Source organism: Myotis yumanensis, unplaced genomic scaffold (genome assembly GCF_028538775.1).
Source record: "Myotis yumanensis isolate MYYU_CA2020_CCGP unplaced genomic scaffold, mMyoYum1.0.hap1 SCAF_22, whole genome shotgun sequence".
Lineage (NCBI taxonomy): Eukaryota > Metazoa > Chordata > Mammalia > Chiroptera > Vespertilionidae > Myotis > Myotis yumanensis.
Genome location: NW_027223773.1, coordinates 4597134 through 4615454, shown reverse-complemented (window position 1 = coordinate 4615454; position 18321 = coordinate 4597134). Strand labels below are relative to the sequence as shown.

Below are 18321 nucleotides of genomic sequence, written 5' to 3'. Positions count from 1 at the left end.
TTTTTAAAACCATCAAAAAACAAAACAATGTATTACTGCACCTTGAAGAATGTGGGGGGGGGGGGGGGAACTCACATTCATTACTTCCTGAGGCTTCTGCTCGTCTCCAGTTCAAAAGGAAGTCGGTGCTTTATTTTTTTGTTTTGTTGTTTGAGGTCTGCCTCCTTGTCCCCTAGTTAAGGCTCTGCTGACTAAACACACAAGCCAGGCCTGCAGGCTGGCATGGAAAGATAAAGCCAGGACCGGCTGCTTGCTGGGGCTGTTTACATAGTTAATCCTGTTCTTTTCCGAAAGTCAACCTCTGGCCATGTCCCCGGGAGAGAATGTGCACTGGAAATTGAGCGTTGTGTGTCCCCGAAAACAACCTGTATGACTGTCAGCAGGAGGAATGGACAGATGCGTTTGGGTACCATTCAGACGACGAAATAATACACAGTGGTTAACATGAGTGAGCTGGAATTAACGGGGAAATCTCAAAACCATGTCGAGCAAAAGGGTATATGCTGCGAGGTCCCGTTTGTATAAATATATAGAAATAAACCCGTGTATGGGCTGCTGTCCCCGTTTTCTTTGAATGGGATGGAATGAAGCAAAACTAGAAAATGTCAGGGTAGGTAGAGAGCGTGGAGCAGGAATAAGTATTGTGTTAAGAAACGATGCTTGTATATATGCTTGTGTAAGTGCATGGAAGCGTGAGTGCAAGACAGGTCACAGCAGACGTGAGTGCAGGACCAAACGTACACCCTTGCACAGACACGTCACGGTGCACGTGCGTGCAAGACTGAAAGTTCCATCCGTGTGCAGACACACGTCACGGTGCACGTGCGTGCAGGACCGAACGTCCCATCTGTGCACACACACGTCACGGTGCACGTAGGCACGTCGCGGTTAAGTAAGTGCAGTCTTGAACGTGCACCTGGTGCAGACAGGTCTGGGTGGACTCAGTGGCCGGTCTCCCTCCGTGCGGAACCCGCTCCGCCCTGCCGGGCCCTGGGCCTGAGTGTCCTGGGCCCTGACTGTCAGCCTCGCCCCGCAGACTCAGGCATGTCCTGTGGGGTCTGAGCGGCCGGGTTCAGAGGCCGTGCTTCGTGCCAGGCCCGAGGGCGTCACTACAGGCAGACACGCATGGGGTGAGGGGCCCTGCGTCTTTGGTCCCCAGAGCCCAGACGCAATGTGCGTGGGTGGCAGGAAGCTTGAATAATTAATAATAATAACAACAAAAAGACATTGAAGCGGCTCGGAGCATTGCCAGTAATAGCCCAACTCACCCTGACTTTGTGTCCCCTTCCGGGGGCCTCCCCTTCGGCCTGGCTTTAACAGCGGCTGGAGACGGCCTGGGCTGGAGGTTGTGTTTTGCTGGGGCCTTTTGAATAGCAGGGTCCCAGTGAAGTGCTAGATACTGTTTATGTACGAATGAGCTTTTTCTTTTTTTAACAACAATATCCTTTCAGAAATTTCTAACTGTTTTGTAACGGCATGACTTAAGCTGGTGATAAAAGCTGTTATGAAAAGTCTACCTTCCCCCTCCCCCCCAAAAAAATGCATTTAAGAAAAACTTTAAACAAATAAATGTAAAACAAATGTCAGTGCCGTCTATCAGCTCATCAGGGACACACAAACTGCGGTCCAGCTCACGAGAGAATGTTACTCAGCCCCAGAGAGGAAGGAAGTGCTGATAACAGGGCCACTTCTTTTTTTATTTTTAATACTAGAGGCCCGGTGCACGAAATTCGTTCACAGGTAAGGTCCCTAGGCCTGGCTGGCGATCAGGGCCTTCTGGCTGCTGGCTGGGGCCTTCCTTCGTTCCGCGCCGCCCCCCCCGGTGGTCAGTGCACGTCATAGCGAGCAGTTGAACTCCCGAGGAGACAATTTGCATATTAGCCTTTTATTACATAGGATTTTTTTTATTGATTACAGAGAGGAAGGAAGTGCTGATAACAGGGCTACACCTTCTTTTTATTTTATATATATATATTTTATTGATTACAGAGAGGAAGAGAGAGAGAAACATCAGTGATGAGAAAGAATCAGGAATCGAACTGTGACCTCCTGGTTCATAGGTCCACCCTCAACCACTGAGCCATGCCACCTGGGGGGCAGGTTGATTTAAATTTTTAAAAATTAGTAAGCCCTAGCCGGCTTGGCTCAATGGATAGAGCGTCAGCCTGTGGACTGAAGGGTCCCAGGTTCGATTCCGGCCAAGGGCACATGCCTGGGTTGTGGGCTCCATCCCCAGTCGGGGGGCGTGCAGGAGGCAGCTGATCGGTGATTCTCTCTCATCATGGATGTTTCTGTCTCTCTCTCCTTCTCCCTTCCTCTCTGAAATCAATAAAAGAAATATTTTTTAAAAAATTAGTAAAACACAACCCAGTGGTGACCAGGCAGCTCTGCGGTTCTGAGTTGGGTGTGGGGACTCACGCAGCACGGTGGGATCCCCGATGGTGCCACCGCTGACATGTCCCCTCGCTTGTCTCCCTGACAGAAGCAGAGAAGACCCGCTGCCAGCTCCAGCGAGAACACATCCTCGGGGCGGCGGGGGTGACGGGCCAGCGCCCTCTGCCCCCGGGGATGTTTGTCCCCGAGTGCGACGAGCACGGGCAGTACGTGCCCACCCAGTGCCATGGCAGCACCGGCTACTGCTGGTGCGTGGACCGCGACGGCCGTGAGCTGGAGGGCACCAGGACCAGGCCCGGGATGAGGCCCCCCTGTAAGTTGGGGGCGGAACGTGCTGGGACTTGGGCATCATAAAGGCCTGAGGACCAGGGTCTGTGAGCATCGTTGGGGGCCCTGCCGAACACACGGCAGGTGCTTTCTGCTGCCCCGAATCCCAAAAGCTCCCCTGGCTTGAGCCCCATTCCCTCCCTCCTCTCCTCCCCTCTGCACCCCTCTTCCTTGGCATTCCCACTGCTCGCTCTCTCACTCCCCTTCTCCTCCTGGCAAATGGCGAGTGGCCCGCCGCAGCCCTGCTAAGGCTGGTAACAGAGAGGGTGCGTGTCCTGCAGGTGAGCTCCCTGCAGTGGGCGGCCTGGCATTGCAGGGATGGCAGGGACCCCGGACCCTGCTGACTCAGGTGGCAGGAAGGCCTCCACCCTGGGACCCTGCCTCCTTCCCGGCTGTGCCCTGGGCTCTTCAGATCCTAAGTCCCTTAGGGTGCAAAGACCATCGGAGGTTTCTGCAGGTGGTTCTGCGACAGCCATGGCCGAGGGGCCCGGGTTTTCCCAACACCCGTTCCGGGACCCTTACCCTGCGGCACAGGCTGCCTGGGGTGAGCCAGGGAGCCGAGGCCCACGGCCAGGCCAGCAGATAGGAGGCAAGGCTGAGCCCCAGACAGCCAGCCCCCGGTCGTCCTGAGCTCCGGGGAGCCCCGAGGGCCATGTTGCTGCTGTGGATCTGGGCATGTAGGCAAGGCCACTGGGACCGTCTCTGCATCACAGAGCTCAGCAGCCTGGGGGCAGGGCCTACAGGGCGGCCGTGTGCCGCTGTTCAGGTCACTGTGTGGCCACATCGAAAGCCGGCGTGCACGGCGAGGCGACTTCTGTCACTAGTAAGGGGGGAGGGGGGGCGAGGCCTTTTGTCACTAGACCTGTAGTGCTACGCTCGGCCCTGCATGTCTTTGTCACCAGCGCCCTTTGAGGTCTTTTTGTTCCCGCGCTTTCCGATAAAAAAGGGTCATTGTGTGCCTGTGGTCTGTGGTGCCACGAAGGTGACCTGGCATGTGGGTGTGTGTGCAGGTGTGCGTGCATGGGCGTGTGTATGAGCGTGTGTGTGCAGGTGTGCATGGGTGTATGCAGGTGTGTGTGCATGGGCGTGTGCAGGTGTGTGTGCATGGCTTTGTGCAGGTGTGCTTGCAGGTAGGCATGCATGGGCGTGTGTATGAGCGTGTGTGTGCAGGTATGCATGGGTGTATGCAGGTGTGTGTGCATGGGCGTGTGCAGGTGTGTATGCATGGCTTTGTGCAGGTGTGCTTGCAGGTAGGCATGCATGGGTGTGTGTATGGGCGTGTGTGTGCAGGTGTGCATGGGTGTATGCAGGTGTGTGTGCATGGGCGTGTGCAGGTGTGTGTGCAGGTGTGCATGTGCAGGCATGCATCCCTGCCGCACTCAGCCTCGCTCATGGACCTCTCCTGCCTCCAGGTCTGAGCACGGTGGCCCCCCCGATTCACCCCGGACCCTCGGTTCCTCCCGCCGTCATCCCTCTGCCCCCCGGGACCCACTTGCTCTTTGCCCAGACGGGGAAGATAGAGCGCCTCCCGCTGGAGGGCAGCACCATGAAGAAGACGGAGGCCAAGGCGCTGCTGCACGCCCCGGTGAGTGCTGGCTCCTCGCACCCGAGGACACGGGGTGACCTGGAGGACCCAGCGGGCGTGGTCAGCCCCCCTCTCGGAGGAGCCTGGCCCGGCCGCGCACTGGCTTGCCCTGGCTCCCATGTCCAGTGTTTTGCGTCGACTCGTCAGTGTGTGTGTCCGCATAGGCGTGTGCCTTCCCACCAGGGACACAAAACGGTCCGGCTAGTGTGTGCAGGGGTCCGGTCCACAGTGGGTTCCCAACACGGTGCTGGGCGCTCACGGTGTTTGCTAACGCGTGTGAGTGATGGAGGCATTCGCCTCGGCCTCCTGAAACCTGCCCCCGGGACCGCCGCCCTCCCCGGGTGGCCACCAGCACACCCTCCAGGGACAGGGTCCCCTGTCGAGGGTCACTCAGGTGCTGGTGGGGGGGACCCCTCTCACCCTGGTCTGCGCTTCCAGGACAAAGTCATCATCGGCCTGGCCTTCGACTGCGTGGACAAGATGGTCTACTGGACCGACATCAGCGAGCCTTCCATCGGGAGAGCCAGCCTGCATGGCGGGGAGCCGGCCACCATCATTCGACAAGGTGGGCGTGCCTCCTTCTGGGCGTGGCTTCAGGCAACAGTTAAACGAAATTCCTTACCTTACAGGTGCTGGTGTCAGCCAAGGACCGTATGCGTAGTCAAGACTATTTTACATGGTTGTATTTTACCAACATTGAACACCATTAGCCCGGCCAGCGAGGCTCAGGTGTTGAGCGTCGACCTGTGAACCAGGAGGTCACGGTTCGATTCCTGGTCAGGGCACAGGCCCGGGTTGCAGGCTCGATCCCCAGTGGAGGGCGTGCAGGAGGCAGCGGATCAGTGATTCTCTCATCATTGATGTTTCTCTCTCTCTCTCTCTCTCCCTCTCCCTTCCTCTCTGAAATCAATAAAAATATATATATTTTTAAAAAATGATGATTACAACAAAAATGCAACGACTCAAAGTCCTCCTGTACTGGGGAGGGCAGCCGACTCCCAGAGACTTCCAGTCCAGGGACGCGGTCCGGCTGGTGGTGGCCGCTGTAGAAACCCTCTCTCTTCCTCCGCAAAACGCTCAAATCAAAGACAGGCCTTTAGAAGCCACACGCTCGTTAGGACTTCTCTCCACTTGGAGCCGAATGTCGCTTTCCCAGTTTCCCCTTTGAACGTTTCCCTCGTAATTGCTGTTCTGGGGGCGCCTCTGCCTGTGGGACAGCCCCAGGGGCGTCGGCTCCCTCGGCAGAGGGAACTCAGCTGAGGCTGAGGCAAATGTGCTACTTAAACAACACGTGCTCGTGTGCCTGGCTTGGTTCAAGGAACAGAGGTTTGCAAGCGTCCTTCCGCATCCCGTCTCTCTCTCTCTCAAACATGTGGCTGCTGTTCTCTGTGATGTGATTTCAAAACCCAGTGGGAGGGGGCAGGTCATCGCTGCTATTTCCTGTTGCCCCTGGGACTGGGGATCCGCCAAGAATGCAGCGAGCCGCCCCAGGCAGAAGCCCACTGTGTGAACAGAACTAAACTAGAACGTGAACTTCGCAGAGGATGGGACTGGGTCTCTTTATCTCAATAGAGAGAAGGGGATTCGCTGAAGTCTGCATCAGGGTCCTGGGCGGCACCTCCCTAGTGAGTGAGCATGGCAACGGCCTCTCTTCTTCTTTTTAAATATATTTGCATTGATTTCAGAGAGGAAGGGAGAGAGAGAAACATCAATGACGAGAGAATCACTGATCGGCTGCCTCCTGCACGCCCCACACTGGAGACTGAGCCCACAACCCGGGCATGTGCCCTGACCGGGAATCGAACCCTGACCTCCTGGTTCATAGGTTGATGCTCAACCACTGAGCCACGCCAGCCAGGCCTGTCTTCCTTTAGACCTACGTCTGGTCCCACAGCCTGGAAAACCCTCATCAGGATCTTGCCTGACAGACTCCTGTTGGTCCTTCAGGAGCCAGCGTCGCGCATGTCACCTCCCTCGGGAATCCCGGCCCGGTCTCCCCGGCCGAATCCCTCCCCCAGCTCCCCAAGAACCCGGGGCCTCGGGCCGAGTTGGCGGTGGGCTCCCTGTTGGTGGGGCCAAAGCTTCGGACCTGGACGCCCACCGAGGGGATGCGTGGCATTTATTAATTGGTTGCACGTCACATTCCTGCTTGTTGTCTCCACGTGCAAGGATTGGCCGCATGTGAAACAGCCCCACGGGGCCAGGAACCCCGATGCTCACCAGCTTCCCCAATCAGACGTGCTCTGCCTCTGCCCCCAGGTCTCGGGAGCCCCGAAGGCCTCGCCGTGGACCATCTCGGCCGCAACCTCTTCTGGACGGACTCTCGCCTGGACCGCATAGAGGTGGCAAAGCTGGACGGCACCCAGCGCCGGGTGCTGTTCGACACGGATCTGGTGAATCCCAGAGGCATCGCGACGGACCCCGTGAGAGGGTAGCGTGTGTCCGTCTGCGTGTGCGTCCGCTGTCCGTGCGTCCGTCCTTCGGGGTGCTCTCCGTGGGGGGCTCGAAGGCCAGCCCCGCCTCCTGCAGTGCACGCCTCCAGCTGGTGGCGATGGGTGTCCGCAGGGAAAAGCCAGCCCCTGTGACAGTCGTGGACCTGGTAGCACGTCCCACTTTCCGATCTTTTTTATTTTTAACATATATTAGAGGGAGAGGGAGAGAGAGAGAAACATCCATGATGAGAGAGAATCATGGATCGGCTGCCTCCTGCACGCCCCACACTGGGGACCGAACCCGCAACCTGGGCATGTGCCCCGACGGGGAATCGAACTGTGACCTCCTGGTTCGTAGGTCGACACTCAACCACTGAGCCACGCAGGCCGGACGCACTTTCCGATCTCTTACCGAGTCTTTGTAAGCCGGGTATTTCCATGTGGGTTGCATGTAGATCAGCAGCTGAGTTGTATGAACCTCAGAGGAGCATCCAGTATAAATGTCCCCGTGGGGCCCCTCCCGATGGCCTTTTCGGCGCCTCAGCCCTCTCTGTCCCTTTCCTGTTGGGGCTCTGAGTCCGACACACCAGGCCCCGGGCTCCCGGCCACTGGCCACGTCACGCGGTTCTGTGCTCCATGCCCGGGGTCTGCTGCGCCCCCTGAGGTGAGAGCGTGCGGGGTTCCCGTGCGTGTGGGTGAGCGTGGGTGTTCTCTTTTGTTTTTCTCTTTTAAGGGTTTTGAGATGTTTAAGGGAAGCGAGTTTAATATTCACAGGATGACCAATTCAAGTGAAGAACCGAAGGAAAGCGTGTCTCCTTAGCTCCAGGTCCTTCTAGCCACTCTCCATTTTCATGTCTGCCACTGTCTTTTTTAATACAGACTTTGATTGATGTCAGAGAAGGGAGAAAGAGCCCTGACCAGTTTGGCTCAGTGGATAGAGCGTCGGCCTGCGGACTGAAAGGTCCCAGGTTCGATTCCGGTCAAGGGCATGTACCTTGGTTGCGGGCACATCCCCAGTGGGGGGCGTGCAGGAGGCAGCTGATCGATGTTTCTCTCTCATCGATGTTTCTAGCTCTCTATCCCTCTCCCTTCCTCTCTGTAAAAAAATAATAAAATATATTTTTTAAAAAAAAGAGAAGGGAGAAAGAGAGAGAAACATCAATGATGAGAGACAATCATGGAGCAGCTGCCTCCTGGGAATCGAGCCCGCAACCTGGGCATGTGCCCTGACCAGGAATCGAACCCTGACCTCCTGGTTCATAGGTCGATGCTCAACCACTGAGCCATGCCGTCCGGGCGCATCTGCGCTGTCTTCATCAGTGGCTCTTTCTACGTAGTTTTCACGCAACGTCCTCTTGTGCCTCTTCCTCACGTCTCTTCCTCGTCCCCCTCCGTGTCCTCCCTCAGGAACCTCTACTGGACGGACTGGAACCGAGACAGCCCCAAGATCGAGACCTCCTACATGGACGGCACCCACCGCAGGGTCCTCGTGCAGGACGAACTGGGCCTGCCCAACGGGCTGACCTTCGATGCCTACTCGTCCCAGCTCTGCTGGGTGGATGCAGGTGAGGCCTGGGGTCCGGGCCGTGTGCCCCACCGAGAGCCGGCCCGGCTGGACAGCAAGAGGATGTCGCGGGAAGAGGGCACGAGAGAACGTTTTCTTTTCCTGCACAAAAATAGCTGCATTGTTTTGCTCGGAAAGCCATGGTTTCTCGGGGCTTGACGCTGTCTGGGGAGGGGATTCCATCACTGAAGTCTGGGGTCAGCGAATTCCAGCCCATGGCGTCCAGCCTGCCCCCTGCCCGGGGGTCACCCGGGGCCTGGAAACGTGACATTTTAAATGGTTACGTAATTGCCCACTTCATGTCCTTCATGTTGCCTCTTGGCCCATAGAACCTAACATACAACCTGGTCCTTTAACAGATCTGGTATCTGTTCATCGATTCACGGCGTACAAACCTGTAGTCGCCACGGGCCAGGGCAGGACGTGGAGCCACAGGAGATAAAGCCATGCCCTCCTGCCTGGGCCCTGCCGGGCAGACCTGGGCATCCCTCGGGCGCGGGCTGTGGGCAGCAAAGTCCGTCACGGTCCGTCTCTGTTGAGAACGTGTCCGGTGCCACGGGGGTGCAGGGGCTACGTCTTGCACTTGGGGCGCACGAGGGGTGAGGTGGCCATGGTTAGGGGAACACACCTTAGTCGCCATGTGGGCACCGGCCCGAGACTTGCCCAGCGGTGCCCTGTCGTCCGTAGGTCTGAGGGGGACGTGAGCAAGAACTAGGAGGTGGTCCGTTCCTCCTGAGCCCCTGCTCCGGGCACAGGCTCTGCTCACACTGCCCAGCAGAGCCCGCGTGGGTGCCCCACAGGGGCATGCTGACCGACAAGAGCGAGAGGGGCTGAAGGGCTGCTCGGGGTTTGAGGAGCACCCCCGTGCAATCTCTGGGACCCACCAGGGGAGGGCTCCGCTATCCCGGGCCAGGTCGGGCTCTTCAGAGCTAGGCTCTGCTCTTGGGGGTTAGCTCAGCTTTTAGGGGCTAAGCTCGGCTGTTCAGGGCTCGACTTCGCTCTTGAAACTGGGGACTGGCAGGTTCTCTCGCCCCCTCTCCTTGCTCAGTGACACAAAGGGGCCCTTTCCTGTGCAGGGATAATGAAGGGCTTGTTCTGGCTCCCACAGGCACTAGCCGGGCCGAGTGCCTAAGGCCCGAGCAGCCCGTCCGTCGCAGGGTCCTCGAAGGCCTCCAGTACCCTTTCTCGGTGACGAGCTTCGGGAAGAATCTGTATTACACGGACTGGAAGACGTGAGTCGGCGGCCTGCCTGGCCACCCTCCCGCTTGGGGCGGCCCAGCCCTGCCCTTCTGCCCCCTGGCCTGACCTCCCGTCTCCGAGATGCCCCCGCCGGCCGGCCTTCCGGTGGCCAGGAGATGGCGAGGCTCCTGGGAGAGCGGGCGCCATGGATGCCATGGGCGCAGCAGGGTGGGCGGCGGCCTCCAGGCTGTACCCTGGGGCTTGCTGAGCCCTGAGCACCCCTGCTCTTTCCCCGGAGCTGGCCCGGGGGGCCCTCGGCTGGTGGGCTCCGTGCCCACTCTGTGCCCCACTTTCTCATTGTTCTCAAGCTGCATGTGCCACAGGCCCTCCGCCACCCCTCCCGGCAAAGAGGGGATTAAACCGAGCAAGCCCTGTGGCTGGGCTGTGAGCATAGAAAGCAGATTTCCCAGCTTAGAGTGTGGTGCCGGAGGGGAACCCCAGCCGATCCTGTCCTTTATTTTTCATATAGTTTTATTGATTTCAGAGAGGAAGGGAGATAGCTAAAGAGATAGAAACATCAATGATGAGAGAGAATCATCGATCGGCTGCCTCCTGCACGCCCCTCCTGGGGATCGAACCTGCAACCTGGGCATGTGCCCTTGACCAGAACCGAACCCAGGACCCTTTAGTCTGCAGGCCAATGCTCTATCCACTGAGCCAAACCGGCTAGGGCTCTGTCCTTTTTTTTTAAGAAGACAGGGAAGCCCAGCCAGTGTGGCTCAGTGGTTGAGTATTGACCTATGAGCCAGGAAGTCACGATTCTATTCTGGTCAGGGCACATGCCTGAGTGTGGGGCATACAGGAGGCAGCGGATCGATGATTCTCCCTCGTCATTGATATTTCTATCTCCCTCCTCCCCTCCCTCCCTTCATCCCCCTCTGAAATCAATAAAAGCATATATTTATATATAAGAAAAAAAAGGGAAATGCAGGCTTGACCACCCCCGCGGAGGAAGGGCTGGCTGGGGGGCAAGGCCAGGGTAGCAGCGTACACTGCACCGCCTCCAGCGTCTCCCCAAAACCACGGAAGAGGCTGCTCTGTCGAATAAAGTGGGAGCCGTCAGCTGTGTGTTACCTTCCGCCTCTGGGTTCTTGTAGGAATTCCGTGGCTGCCGTTGATATCGCTGTTGCCAAAGAGACGGACACCTTCCACCCCCACAAGCAGACGCGGCTGTACGGCATCACCACCGCCCTGTCTCAGTGTCCCCAAGGTAACCCACCTGGGCTCCCCCTGCGCGGGGACCGGTGCCCCGGGGGCACCGCACCCACACCCGGGCTGCTAACCACCTGGCAGGAGAGGCGTGGTCCCTCGGTCCAGGGTCTGCCTTGTTTGTGGCTGAGCCAGATGCGTAGGACGTGGCCTGAAGGGACAAGGGGAGGAAGAGCACCGAGTCTAGGGCCGGGTCCAGAAGTGGCCGCCTTCTAGAAGGTTCCAGCCGGGAGCGTCAGTGCTAGGAGCTCTGCTGCTTTGAACGTCCATGTATTCGGCCGAACAGCCATAGCCATAATTAATAATAAAAATAGTTATAACCACGGGGGTGGCACTTAAGGGCGAGCTGGTGCTTTGCACAGATGGACTCCCTCGGCATCCTGAGTGCTGTGTGTTCATTCGTTCATTTACTCCTCACAGCAATGCAGTGAGGTAGCTACGATTGTTATGCTCCTTTAAAATAGATTTCTATTGATTTCAGAGAGAAAGGGAGAGAGAGAGAGAGAAGCATCCATGATGAGAGAGAGTCATTGATGGGCTGCCTCCTGCACGCTCCCTACTGGGGATCGAGCCCGCAACTCGGGCATGTACCCTAGGAACCTGACCTCCTGGTTCCTAGGTCGACGCTCAACCACTGAGCCACACCCACCGGGCTATTATGCTCATCCTATATAATAAAAGGCTAATATGCAAATTGTCCCCTCGGCCAGGATTTCGACTGGGAGTTCGACCAGGGGGGTGGGCCGGCTGGCCAACCACCCGCAGCCCCTCCCCCCGGCTGGTCCTGCCCAATCAGCCCCGATCGGGGTGGGCTGGCTGGACCCCACCCGTGCACGAATTTGTGCACTGGGCCTCTAGTTTTATAAATAAGGAAGCTGAAGCCATTTGCCCAACATCACATGGCTGACCGTGGCAGAACCAGAGGCAAGCCTGGCCCCGGAGTCAATGCTGCCTCTTCTAGACCCCTCCCCGGATGGACTCTCGTCCCTGACTCCCTCCTCCCCCCAGTCAGGTGCAACGCCACATGGGCAAGCTAGGTAGAGGGTACTTTGTGTTTTAAAATTCCAACTCTGTGTTACAATCAGAGCAAGTTGCTCTCCCTGAGACCCGCATGGCCCCCCCGGGGCAGGAATCAGGCTTTCGGACTCTCTGGCAGAAACAGCCAGGAGCTGAGCTTAGCTGAGTGCCTGGTACAGCCCCCCACTGCACCCCGGAGCCCCCACAGGCGTGGCCTCCATGTGCTTAGAGGCTGTCAAGCTGATTTCTGCCTCCTCCAGGTCACAACTACTGCTCAGTGAACAACGGTGGCTGCACCCACCTCTGCTTGGCCACCCCAGGAAGCAGGACCTGCCGTTGCCCTGACAACACCCTGGGAGTTGACTGCATTGAGCGGAAATGAAGACAAGACTGCCTTGTTTCCTCACCGAGTATTTCACAGCAACGCCCTGCTGCAAAGGGTCCAGACCGAAAACTGACCTGGTGGCTGAGTGGCCGCCAGCCTGAGCCTTAACAACGTTCCCCTCCCCGTTCCCCAACTCATAAGCCCTGAGCTTCTGGAATGGGGAAGTTCCTACCCCTCCACAAAGACAGGACCCGCCCCCCGCCCCCCCCCAAACCCTTAGACAAATGAATACAGCCCCGAGGGAGGGTTCTGTGCCCTGTCCCTGTGCTCTGGAACTAAGTGTGTTCCCCAACCTAGCACCCCAGTGGTGAGCAGACCCTCCCAGGCCTGAGCCATCCCCTGTGGCCTTACAAGCTCAGCCGCACACTGACACACCCACCACTTTGTCAGCGCCTCAACACCTGCCAATGCTGCAGCCCGTTGGAACCTAAATCAGGAGAGAGCCTTTCCCTGAATAATTGGAGTTTGTTTTCAGAGGCAAGTCTCCCCCCCCCGCACCCCCCCCCCCCCCCCCGAATCACAGCGTTTGGGAAACACACAGGTTGTTTAGATGGCCCAACTCATAAATTAGTTTCACTTCCTTTTCATATTTATCATTCATTCTATATCAAGCCCTCTATATTCAAACGTTTGTCGTGATTTTGTATAATTTTTGTAAGTGTTTTTTTTAAATGGTAAATTCTTGAACTGTGGAAACCATTGAAGGTGCTTATTAACTGTTCCCCCAGTTTATACAACTGTTGGATGATTCCTTGAGTTTACAGCTATATAAATAGGAGTGTAGACAATAAAAAACATTTTTGGTAATAAGTCTTCCTCTGTCTTACCTGAATGAAGAAAGTAATGTCAGGAGGCTGATTCACGATGAAAAGACAACCGTGTGATAATTGGTGACCCTCGTATTACAGGGGGGCAGTTTGTGTCCCAGGGGAGTCCACAGAAGACTGACAGGCGTGGGGTTGACTTAAACACGAAAGCAGTCACACACCACCCTGTTGTGTGTGTTTTTGTGTTGTTGGTGTTTTTTTTTTCCATTGATTTTTAGAGAGAGTGGAAGAGAGAAGGAAAGACAGAGAGAAACATCGATGTGAGAGAAACACATCGATTGGCTGCCTCCTGCACGAGCCCTGACCAGGGCCCAGGCTGGGGAGGAGCCTGCAAGCAGGATACCCTTGACCGGAATTGAACCCAGGACCGTTTGGTCCGCAGGCCGATGCTCTATCCACTGAGCAACACCAGCTAGGGCCACACCACCCTTTTGGCCATTGTTTTCATTTTTTTAGAAAATGTCCATTTCCTGATTCTGCAGCAAAGAATTACTCCTACCTCTTTAAACCACAGATGGTAGATGTGAAGTCACTATGGCATCTGGGTTCCCTGGATGCATTTGTAAGGGTGATGTAATAGCCTTATTTTTTAAAAAATAGCCAAACCGGTTTGGCTCAGTGGATAGAGTGTCGGCCTGCGGACTGAAAGGTCCCAGGTTCGATTCCGGTCAAGGGCATGTACCTTGGTTGTGGGCACATCCCCAGTAGGAGATGTGCAGGAGGCAGCTGATCGATGTTTCTCTCTCATCAATGTTTCTAACTCTCTATCCCTCTCCCTTCCTCTCTGTAAAAAATCAATAAAAATATTTTTTAAAAATTGTCTCTTTATAAAAAAAAATATTTTCATTCATTTCACAGAGGGAGAGAGAGAAACATCAATGATGAGAGAGAATCATGGATCGGCTGCCTCCTGCACATGGGATCCACATGAGATCGAGCCTGCAACCTGGGCATGTGCCCTGACCGGGAATCGAACCGGTGACCTCCTGGTTCCTGGATCCATGCTCAGCTGCTGAGCCACACCCAGCTGGGCCAGCCCTATTTGTTAAATGCCAGCATGCACTTAACACCTGGCGTGACGTCTCTTTGCAACGAGGCAAACCTGCAGCGAATGATGTTTCCAAGACAATGAAAAGGTAAGGGCAGCGTGGTTTTTGCAAACTTCTTTTCGAGGCCGCTCAAGCTCACGCGTTCGCAGATGTGAAAGGAGGGGGAGAGACAGGGCCCAGAGCCCTTCCTGGCGGGACTGTCCCTGCCTGGCTGTGGCTCCAGGGTGGGCCTCCTGGCTGCCTGAAGCGCTGGTGGGGCCAGGTGAGTCCTGGTGACACTCAGCCTGGGCTTTCCAGCAGGTGTGACAAGTTGTACTGGAGAGTTTTCTCGGGTGCAGTTCCAGAAGAGGCCACTAGAGGGCAGGAGAGACCGCTCAATGCCTGCCTGGTAGGGTGGGGTGGGCCTGGGGCGCGGGAAGGGGCGAGGTCGGGGGGGGGCGGGGTGGCGGGGGTCGTAGAGGATGGGATAGGGGTGGGGCCCAGGGTGGAGGCTGCAGGAGGCCCCGATAACTTCCCCCAAAGCAGCAGAGCTCAGCCTTTCTTATCATCCTACTCAAGAACTTTCTTAATGTTAGTGGGTTGCCTAACCCGTAACCAAAGGGAAGTCCCGGTGTCCGTTTCCCAAATGTCTTCAAGCCTCTTCATTTCAATGCGGATTTCCCCCGGAGAGCCCCGCACGTTCCTTCCAAAGTTACCCAATAGGCATTCGGGGGGCGTCGCGGGGCCCTGGGGCCACAGCCTTCCTTCCTGGGCGCGCTGCTGTGTGCACCCCAGTCCCTCCCTCTCTGCAGGGGCAGGAGCTGCCAGCAGAGCCTCCTCGCAGCCTCCGAAGGAACCGACCCTGCGGACACCTTGATCTTGGACTTGTGGCCTCCAGAGCTGAGGCCCTACGGTTCTGTTTGAGCCTCTCGGTCTGTGGGGTCGGTTACAACAGCCTGAGGAACCGATCCACACGGGACGCGTTCCCTGATACGCAGGCTCCATCTCAGTTCTTGCCGATCGGAGGTTTCTTGGGATTAAAGCGTGGGTTTCAGAGGGAAACCAACATGAGCTGCAAGTGTGCGGGACCCCCAAGCGGGAGCCTGCACTTCGTGTGGTGGCCAGGACTCAGAGCCGCCCTGTGAGCTGGGCGGGGTGGGCCCTGTGAGCTAGGCAGTGCGGGGCGTGCAGGAGGCAGCCGATCAATTCTCTCTCATCATTGCTGCTTCTCTCTCTCTCTCGCCCTCTCCCTTCCTCCCCTAAATATAGTTTTACGAATTTCAGGTTGAGAGGGAGTTGGGGAAAGACCCCCTCCCTCCCATATTGCCGATGGCAGAGCCTTGCAGATGGGAATTCCCTGGCTTCCCGGTCACAGCTGTGGTGACTTTGGAGTCACCCCCCTTCCAGGGTCACTGCACACGCTGGCACCTGGTGGGGTGGGGGGGGCGGGGGCGCGGGCTGGGCAGGCAGATGCACACACTGGACAGGCCTGCCCTGGCCCCGCCCCAGGTCCTCTGCTAGGCTGGCCTGCAGGGGGAGGGGCGGACACTGTGGGCTGTCCCTGGGGCCTGCAGGTCCCCAGTGGCTCCAGCCATGGGCTCTGCAACAGTTCCTGTTCGGGGACCCAGGTACCAAGTGAAAGTGACAAAGAGGAAGCTGTGGCTGTCCCAGGGAGAGAGGGGTGGGGGCAGGGCCGCCTTCCCGTTGCCCTTTGCGGGTGGGATGCTCCCGGGCTCACGGCAAAGGCTCAGTGGGACCTGGGCCGCTCCCAGCTGCTGCTGCGGGGGCCCCTGGAGTCCACAGAATAGGGGAGACCTTCACTCAGGCTCTCCTTCCTCTGCCATCACCCCCCACCCACAGCCACCCCCCACCCCCACTCACCCACCCTTCCCTCAGTGGGTACTTCTCACACTGCCCTGAAATGACCGCTTTTTAAAAAATATATTTTTATTGATTTCAGAGAGGAAGAGGGAGATAGAAACATCAATGATGAGAGAGAATCACTGATCCGCTGCCTCCTGCACGCCCCACACTGGGGACTCAGCCCGAAACCCCAGCCTGTGTCCTGACCAGAATCCAACCGAGACCTCCTGGTTCATAGGTCGACGCTCAACCCCTGAGCCACGCCGGCCGGGCTGAAATGACCTCTTTCTTGGTCCACGTCCCAGACTGGCCTGGGGAGGGTTTGAAGCCAAGCACTCCGTGCGGCTCATCGTTGCTGCCTGCTGCCTAGAAGCCAGCAGGGCACACAGCAAGCACTCTTCCAGCGTCGATGGCCGGACAGAAGGCGTGGGTGCACTGGGAGCCGACAGGTTCCCACCCAAGCAAATACTCCTCCAGCCGAAACTCCCTCCCCCTGCCAGGATGTGGCCCACCACGGCCTGTCCGCTCTGTGACGTTCTGGGAAGGGTGACGGTGAGAGCTCCCACCCTCGTCCTCGCCTCTCCTGGGTCATCAGGAGGCCGCAGAGCCCCTGTCACAGGGTAACTGCTTCTTCAGGCCTCAGGGTTCGAGGTGCGTCCCCCTCGGCTCACGGGGTGTCGAGCCTCCCTCCTGGCATGGCCTTCCTGGGGGCACCGTCATGTGAGGACGCTGCCCTCCCAACCACCCCGCCAGGCTCGAGGGAGGCCACATGGGAAGATGACTGCCCACCGCGGACAGTGCTGTCGGAGCCCGGGTGCCCGACTCCACTCCCTGGGGCTCTGCTCACCTTTGTGCCCTTCCTGTCCCTGAGGCCAAAGGCCCTTTTTTCTTCCCTTCTCTTCCTTTCCTTTTTTTCTTAGTCCTCACTTGAGAATATTTCCCCATTGATTTTTAGGGAGAGTGGAAGGGAGAGGGAAAGACAGAGAGAAACATGGATGTGAGAGAGACACATCGATGGGTTGCCTCCTGAATGCACCGGACCGGGGCCCGGGCCGGGGAGGAGCCTGCCACCGAGGTGCGGGCCCTGGACCGGGATCAGACCCGGGACCCTTCGGTCCGCAGGCCGACGCTCTATCCGCTGAGCCAGCTGGGGTCAGAGGCCCCATTTTTTTCAAAAGACAGCGTGAGACTTTCTCGCTGGTTGAGCCAGTTCTTGCGCAGCGCGGGGCTGTTTGTGGGCTCGCGGGGATGTGGCAACAGTGGCTGTGGCCTCCGAAAGGCGTTCTCCATCTGGGATGGGGGTTACCCACAGGCCCGCTCCGCAGGAACTGGGCACGTCTCCTGACGCAATCGCAACTGCTGGCTGTTCTCTTCTCAGGAAGCAGGACAACGTGTGCTGGGGTGCGGCACCCACGGAAGAAGGGGCCCGGGGCCCGGCCGGTGTGGCTCAGTGGTTGAGCATTGACCTATGAACCAGGAGGTCAGGGCGCATGCCGGGGTTGCGGGCTCCATCCCTGGTGTGGGTCGTGCAGGAGGCAGCCAGTCACTGAGCCACACCGGCCGGGCCAGCTGTACACGTTGAAGGGTCACGTGTCGCTTCAGCCGCCCCGGGCCGTGTCCTCCGTGGGGCTCAGGCCGCGTGTGGAGAACGCCGCTCGCCGGGGCCTGTCTGATCTGCTCCTCGTGACCAGCTCCACTGATGCGCTCGGCGCTGGCATGTTACATAAGTGATAACACTCGGTGAGTCACACAGGAGGCACATGATGTTGGTGTTCGTCTGTGGGGAGATACTACGGGGCGAGAAATAGCTGGTTCCTCTCCAACATGTCCCCAGCGGTTTCTAAACATGCCACACACTGGGCGCCGCCCACCACACCCTCCCCAGGTGGCGGGTTCCTCCCATGCACCCCCTTCCTGCTCTCAGGACAGAGCTGGCTCCTCGTGTCCCTTTCCCCTCCCCCGCCTGTCACAGAGGTTTGCACTGAACAAGGACCCCACAAGGACCCCACAGACCTCTGGACCAGGAGGTCAGGTGATGGGTGTTTCTCTCTCATCATGGATGTTACTATCGCTCTCTCCCTCTCCCATCCTCTCTCAAATCAACAAAAAATATATGTATTTTTTAAATATATTTTATTGATTTTTTACAGAGAGGAAGGGAGAGGGATAGAGAGTTAGAAACATCAATGAGAGAGAAACATCGATCAGCTGCCTCCTGCACACTTCCTACTGGGGATATGTCCGCAACCCAGGTACATGCTCTTGGCCGGAATCGAACCTGGGACCCTTCAGTCCGCAGGCCGACGCTCTATCCACTGAGCCAAACCGGCTAGGGCCAAAAATATATTTTAAAGTAAATGAATGAATGAATGATTGAGGTCCTGGGTATCGCACAGCAATAAGCACCTCCTCAGGAGTACCTCTCAGAAAGATCTCTACAGCTAACAGGTC

The 18321-nt window shown here is 57.4% G+C and overlaps 1 protein-coding gene across 1 annotated transcript in view; it reads left to right on the top strand.

Moving 5' to 3' along the window:
- Positions 1-12963, top strand: part of NID1 (nidogen 1) — a 42893-nt gene extending 29930 nt beyond the window's left edge. Inside the window, exons 13-20 of the mRNA XM_070401100.1 lie at positions 2483-2707; positions 4134-4306; positions 4745-4871; positions 6566-6737; positions 8146-8303; positions 9411-9534; positions 10639-10751; positions 12028-12963. Of these exons, the coding sequence (XP_070257201.1) occupies positions 2483-2707; positions 4134-4306; positions 4745-4871; positions 6566-6737; positions 8146-8303; positions 9411-9534; positions 10639-10751; positions 12028-12149 (1214 nt within the window). The 3' untranslated portion in view covers positions 12150-12963. The remainder of the gene's footprint in view (positions 1-2482; positions 2708-4133; positions 4307-4744; positions 4872-6565; positions 6738-8145; positions 8304-9410; positions 9535-10638; positions 10752-12027) is intronic.
- Positions 12964-18321: the final 5358 nt, after the last annotated feature.